The following is a 6412-nucleotide window of genomic DNA, read 5'->3' on the forward strand; positions in this document are numbered from 1 at the left end:
AAAGGAGTTGAAGGTTGAGGGAGGGCAAACGAGAGCTAGGAGGAGCTATGGGAAAGCTAGGGGATATCCCAAAATAAGAGGAGAAACCCTAGTAGAGCTAGGGGAATAAACTTGAGTCCCAGTAAGTTTAGTTAATAGTGTAAATTTAAATTTATAATTAAGTATAAATTTTATACTTAAACTACGAAATTCTAATTCTACGTAATTTCAAAAAAAAATATTCAGAAGATAATCATCTAATATCGAAAGATTATGAAACTAATGAATTAATTTCGTAACGTCATGAATTATAACTTTTATATTCATAGGTTTTTTATATTTGAAATCTATCTACTGTAGAACAAAGAATTTCTAATTTAAGCATGATATTCATATTTTAAGTATGAAATTCTGACTATAATTCACTATTTTTTAACAAAATTCATCATTAATTTATAAAATTTATAAATTAACTAAAAAATATGGTTACAAAAAAAAGAGAGAATGAGAAGAGTGGTATGGGCATTATCTTATTCAAACTTATAGAGACATTTATAATACTAATACTTTACTAACTTCTTGTATCATAAGTACCATCATTTATTGGCAACATAGATTAAGTTTTCTTTTATAGGAAACTAAACAATTTGAACTAAGCAATTCTCTCTTTTGAAACATTAATTATAAAGATATTAGTTATTTAACTAATCATAATTATCGCACTATTATCTCTGATTAGTCTCTAACTATATTAATTAAATAATTATTAAAGAGACTTGTATAGAAAAGAGATAATTCGGAGATAGTAGTGAAATAACTAGGATTAGTTAAATAGTCAGAATTTTATTTTAAGCTATAAATTCTTCGTTCCACCGCAGATTAATCTGAATTTAAAGAAACTCTGGATACAAAAGTTCTAGCTCATGACGTCATTGATTTTATCCAATTTGTTTCATCTTATTTGGACATCAGATGAATATCTTCTTATTATTTTTTTCAAAACTGTATAGAATTAGAATTTCGTACTTTAAGTATAAATTTTGTACTTGGACTATAAAATTCTAATTCTACACATATTTGAAAAAATATTCAGAAGATAATCATCTAATGTTCAAATATTATGAAACTAATTTGATAGAATCTGTAATATCATGATTTATAACTTTTGTATTCAGAGTTTCTTTGGATTTGAAACTTATATTCACTGAAACAAAGAATTCCTAGTTTAAGTATGGAATTCATAGTTAAAGTATGAAATTTATAATTAAAATATAAAATTCTAATTATTATTCATAGGTTTTTAGGTAGATAGTGTAATTTATTTGCAACATAGATTAAGCTCTCTTTCTGAAAAATTGATTAAAGAGTTTTTTAAACTATCTCTAATTAGTTTCTTATTGTGTTAATTAAAGAGTAATTAAAGAGACTTGTATTATAAAAATAATTAAGAGATAGAAGAAGAAGAAAAACCAACAATAGAGGATATAGAAGAAAAAAAGAAGTAGCCGCAGTAGAAGAAGAAGAAAAAGGTACAGAGTTATTTCTCTCTATTCTTACATTGCCCTATCAGTATTTAATAAGCATTAAACGACGGAAGAACAAACTTAAAAGAAAGAAAGAGAAAATGCCTCATCTACATAGAAGAAAAAATAGGTTTGAGCGACAAAAGAAAAATCAGCTAGGTTTTCGACGCAAATTTCCCAAGAAAAAAAAGAAGAGAAAGAACACGAACCCTACAACAAGCATAAAACTTGGATGGCATAATGAATTTAACAATAATAGAAGATCACTATAAGAAACATAACAATATAACCACTCATGCTAAAAGAAAATGGAAGAGGAAGAGCGACAAATCTAAAAATAAGCCTCCCTATGTGAACGTCGGCAGCATCGCTTACAAGTACAAAAAGTCTTGTAAGTAAGAACACATGGGCTAGTGGGTCAAGTCTTTAGCAGCTCCGTCAAGCTCGCTGATGGCATAACATCACAACTAGTTATATCTCCGAACTAAGCAAACTAAGACAAACAATACAACAAATAACAACATCAAATAATAAAATAATAACTACAACACATATAATAAAATATCACAATTTTACCTATACAATAAAATAATAATTAAACAAAAAAGTTAAACACTTTGGTGGCTCGAGCCAATGCCTCCATGGCATTGGCTGGGAAATTGGATAGGGTATGTGATACGATTCGATCTATATTGGCTCCACGCGTTACATTTGGTTCATGGGAATGAGCCTATCTATCTAGTTAAGTAAATGAAATCAATTTTTGCCAGGGTGTGTTCGAACGCAAGGACCGCGTTTGAACGTGATGGTTCAAATGCCTACATCACGTTCGCATCGATAAAGGACGAAATTGACTCGTTCGAACGGAAACGGGCGTATTCGAATGCGGTCATTCAAATACCTACATCACGTTCTCATCGACAGAGAACGGAAATTCCGCGCTCGAACGCAATCGGGCGTGTTCGAACACACCGCGGCGAAAGTGTAAATTAAGTTAGGGATTGTTACGGTTGTTTGGAGTATTTTTATATTAATTAAGGAGTTCTTTGGGTGAGCCTCTATATATATATGTGGAGGAAACCCTAATTGAGATATCATCTTGTTATTAGAATTGGCTTTGGCCTTTATCTCCTTCTCTACTTGACTCTAGCTATTGACACCCTCTCCCACCTCCCTTCTTCCACTGTCTAAGTCTTTGGTCGGCCTCTTTCAACCTCTATCCCCTCTTCTTCTACAACAACATCTCCCCCCTTAATACCAAAAAATAACCCTAGCATCCATCTAGCCATTGGAGGGCTATCAAGTTAGGATCTAGTTTTAGAACCGTTGCGGTTTGGATTAGATTGGTTCGTAATAGTATGCAATGTCGCCAAGTAGATAGCACTAGGCAGCGAAGGTGTGAGAGTGGGCACAAATACTATTAATTTTGGATAGTTAAGTGAGCATTGTGATACACAACATTTTAGAGATGCTTAGTTTTACTTGTTGAAAAGAAAGAGAAAAAGAAAAACTCTCAGCTCGTTTAATACTTATAAGCGTTGCTTGTGAAATTGAAAGGCGTTCTTGGTGTGCATGGATTGGCACCAACCTGTTTGAAGTAAACCGCGTGCTGTCACCTTGAAACAAATAAAAAATCCACCGCTAGTGAAGCGTAACGAAGGGAAAGTATGATACCGTGAAATAAACGCGTGGTGGCTTCCACGTTCAACTCTTCCCACGAGGTCACCGATTGATCATCACACGATCCAATCAAATTCCGGTCAAAACCTAGCAGATCCATATGCATAGTTGACTTCAAAATCATATTTAAAAACTAGTTTGGGTAAACTTAACTACAAATTGTATGTCATTTTTCCAAGGATATTTTTCCACTATGATATATATTAAAATATAAAAACTATTCTTCTCCATTTAATAAAATGTACTCACCCTATCGTATTCTTTAAATTTAAAAATAAATACACTTTTAACATCCTTACTCTTCTCACATTTAAGATTATAGTCTCAAATCGTAGTTATTACGTTATACCTCCCTTTAAATATATGATTATGAAATAAGAATTTTCAATCACCCCCAAAAATGTATGGGTACAACATTTATATTAATTCAAATAATACGATTATTAATATTTCAAAGGTACTGTAGTTACGTACACTTTCCCTGTTAATTTAAACAACTGGGGGAATTTGAAATTTAGAAAACTAATTATTGCTCTCCCACTTCTGCTTCCAAATTAATTTGTAACATTTGAAGTAACAGTAGCAAATCTTTCCACCCATTTCAAACTATTTATGCAAGAAGAAATAAGTATTTTTATAATTTTAATGATGTTTTAGTTGTAACAAGTCGGAATAATCTAAACGGAATAATATGTTAAAAGGATAGCAATAGTAACGTTTTGAAGTAATAATAAGAAATGTAGTATCTGAAATGTTTCTGCTTTTAGGAAGCAGGTTTAAAATCAAAATAGGAAATGTAACAAAGAAAAGAGTTGGGAATCGCAATAACTAGAAATTTGAGGGTGTCTTCCCAATTTTCTAAGCAAACTGAAACGGAAACAAACCCCCAATATAAAGCCCATCCCCTCCTCCCCTTTCTTCCTCGCACACACACCCCTCCCTTCCCCCCTCCTCTCCCTCTTCCTCTCTCTTTTTTTCGCTCGCTCTCTTTCTCTCTCTATCTCTCCTCCAGATCTAAGCAATGGCGACAGCCCCGTCGGACAAATCCAACGGCCCTGAGTCGACCAAAGACTCCGCCGTCACCACCATCCCACCGTCGATCCCTCCCCCTCGCAAGGTGGCCCTCGTGACGGGCATCACGGGTCAGGACGGCTCCTACCTGACGGAGTTCCTCCTCTCGAAGGGCTACGACGTCCATGGCCTCATCCGCCGCTCATCCAACTTCAACACCGCCCGCCTCGACCACCTCTACGTCGACCCCCACATCTCCTCCAAGGCCCGCATGAAGCTCCACTACGCAGACCTCTCTGATGCCTCCTCCCTCCGGCGTTGGGTCGACTCCATCCTTCCCGACGAGGTCTACAACCTCGCGGCCCAGTCCCACGTCGCCGTCTCCTTCGAGATCCCTGACTACACCGCCGACGTCGTCGGCACCGGCTCCCTCCGCCTCCTCGAGGCCGTCCGCCTCGCCCCAAAATCCATCCGATACTATCAGGCCGGTTCCTCCGAGATGTTCGGCTCCACCCCACCGCCCCAGTCCGAGTCCACCCCCTTCCACCCTCGCTCCCCCTACGCCGCCGCCAAGGTCGCCGCGCACTGGTACACCGTCAACTACCGCGAGGCCTACGACCTCTTCGCCTGCAACGGCATCCTCTTCAACCATGAGAGCCCCCGCCGCGGCGAGAACTTCGTCACCCGCAAGATCACTCGCGCGGTCGGCCGGATCAAGGTCGGGCTTCAGACCAAGCTCTTCCTAGGAAACCTCTCCGCCGCGAGGGATTGGGGGTTCGCCGGGGACTACGTCGAGGCCATGTGGCTCATGCTGCAGCAGGACAAGCCGGGCGACTACGTTGTGGCCACCGAGGAGTCGCACACCGTGGAGGAGTTCCTCTATGCTGCATTCGGCTATGCCGGGTTGGATTGGAAGGATCATGTGGAGATCGACAAGAAGTACTTCCGCCCCACCGAGGTGGATAGCCTCAAGGGCGACTCGACCAAGGCAAGGCGCGAGCTCAAGTGGAAACCGAAGGTTGGGTTCCAAGATCTTGTGAAGATGATGGTGGATCACGATCTTGAGCTCGCTAAGAAGGAGAAGGTGCTCGTCGATGCCGGCTACAGAGATTCCCAGCAGCAGCCCTAAAATAATCCTTATTTCAGGTATATGATTTTGCCATTTTGTTCTTCTTCTTCTTCTTCTTCCTCCTCCTCCTCCTCTCCTATTGTTGCAGTAAGTAAATTACGTTTTAATTTATGTTGGTGTTGAGGATTCTTCTTCAGATCGGAGGAGTTTTGGCAGTGGGATGGTGTCGCAGCCGGTGATTCGAGTTTAAGTTTCTCTGATATCTTCTTAAATTACTGCAGATGTTTTGTTGTTGATCTCTATTTTGTTTTGTAATTGATTTCATTTTATAATAAAGATCTGATTGTGTTTGGTTCCAATTCCTCAATTACTTTTACTGGATCTGTTATCCTGGCTGACATTATAGGTGGATCTGATCTGATTTGCTATTGTCTGTTTGAGTATTTTTTTTTTTCTTCTTCTTCTTTTTTCCTTTTGCTTTCATGTAGAGTTTCATTTCTTTTCTTCTTCTTGTCTCTTTCTTCCCAATGAATTGAACTCATGTAATCTTGTTCATTCAGGTACTTTATGTCATTTCTAGATCTTGTGCATTTGCAATTCAAAATTCTTCGCCCAGTATTAGATCTGCTTCAACTCATAGAGGGAACTTACAGCTCCTTTATACATGAAATTTTTTTCATTGTTCTTTGTGCCTCTTATCTGTTTGATGAAATTCCAAATTTTTTTCCTACAAAATTCCTTTCAGTTGCTGATCTTTACTGCTGATAGAAGCTTACATGTATTGAATCTGACTGGCATTTTGCCAAGTGCTAGCATTAGCCTCCATATTCTGCTTTCCACTGCCTCATATTCCATTGGCTACTAGTTTGATTATTTGGGCATTTTGCATATGGTCATAGTTAGATGGAAACTGGAACTTTATTTTGTTTCAGAGTGCTTCATGTGAGGAGAGAGTACAGTTCTTTGGATTTTCTTCTGTATAGGCTATTGAGACGTGCAATTATTGTGAGGGAATAATATAATGTCGGTCAGACTTTGCCTTGTTGTAAGTTATGTAATGTGTAACTTTGCTATATATCTTCCTGTTTGATCTGACTATCATAGTGTGATTAACATCATCTCTTGTTTCCTGCTATATGTTGATTAATGT

General features: G+C 38.0%; 1 protein-coding gene across 2 annotated transcripts; it reads left to right on the plus strand.

Moving 5' to 3' along the window:
- The first annotated feature begins 4071 nt into the window (after positions 1–4071).
- On the plus strand, positions 4072–5621 carry LOC140771375 (GDP-mannose 4,6 dehydratase 1-like). 2 transcript variants are annotated; one of them, XM_073112890.1, is made up of 2 exons: positions 4072–5339; positions 5447–5621. In XM_073112890.1, the coding sequence occupies exon 1, from the start codon at positions 4204–4206 to the stop codon at positions 5320–5322; it is 1119 nt and encodes a 372-aa protein (XP_072968991.1). In that variant the 5' UTR covers positions 4072–4203; the 3' UTR covers positions 5323–5339; positions 5447–5621. The 2 variants fall into 2 exon arrangements, with proteins under 2 accessions (XP_072968991.1, XP_072968990.1); XM_073112889.1 differs by having other exon boundaries at positions 4073–5339; positions 5460–5621.
- Positions 5622–6412: the final 791 nt, after the last annotated feature.

The sequence above is a fragment of the Typha angustifolia genome, chromosome 11 (assembly GCF_048772165.1).
Source record: "Typha angustifolia cultivar Huaian chromosome 11, ASM4877216v1, whole genome shotgun sequence".
Classification (NCBI taxonomy): domain Eukaryota; kingdom Viridiplantae; phylum Streptophyta; class Magnoliopsida; order Poales; family Typhaceae; genus Typha; species Typha angustifolia.

Bases quoted from the DNA above. Each gene is read 5' to 3' on its own strand.
- LOC140771375 (XM_073112890.1), top strand. From the start codon at position 4,204: ATGGCGACAGCCCCGTCGGACAAATCCAACGGCCCTGAGTCGACCAAA.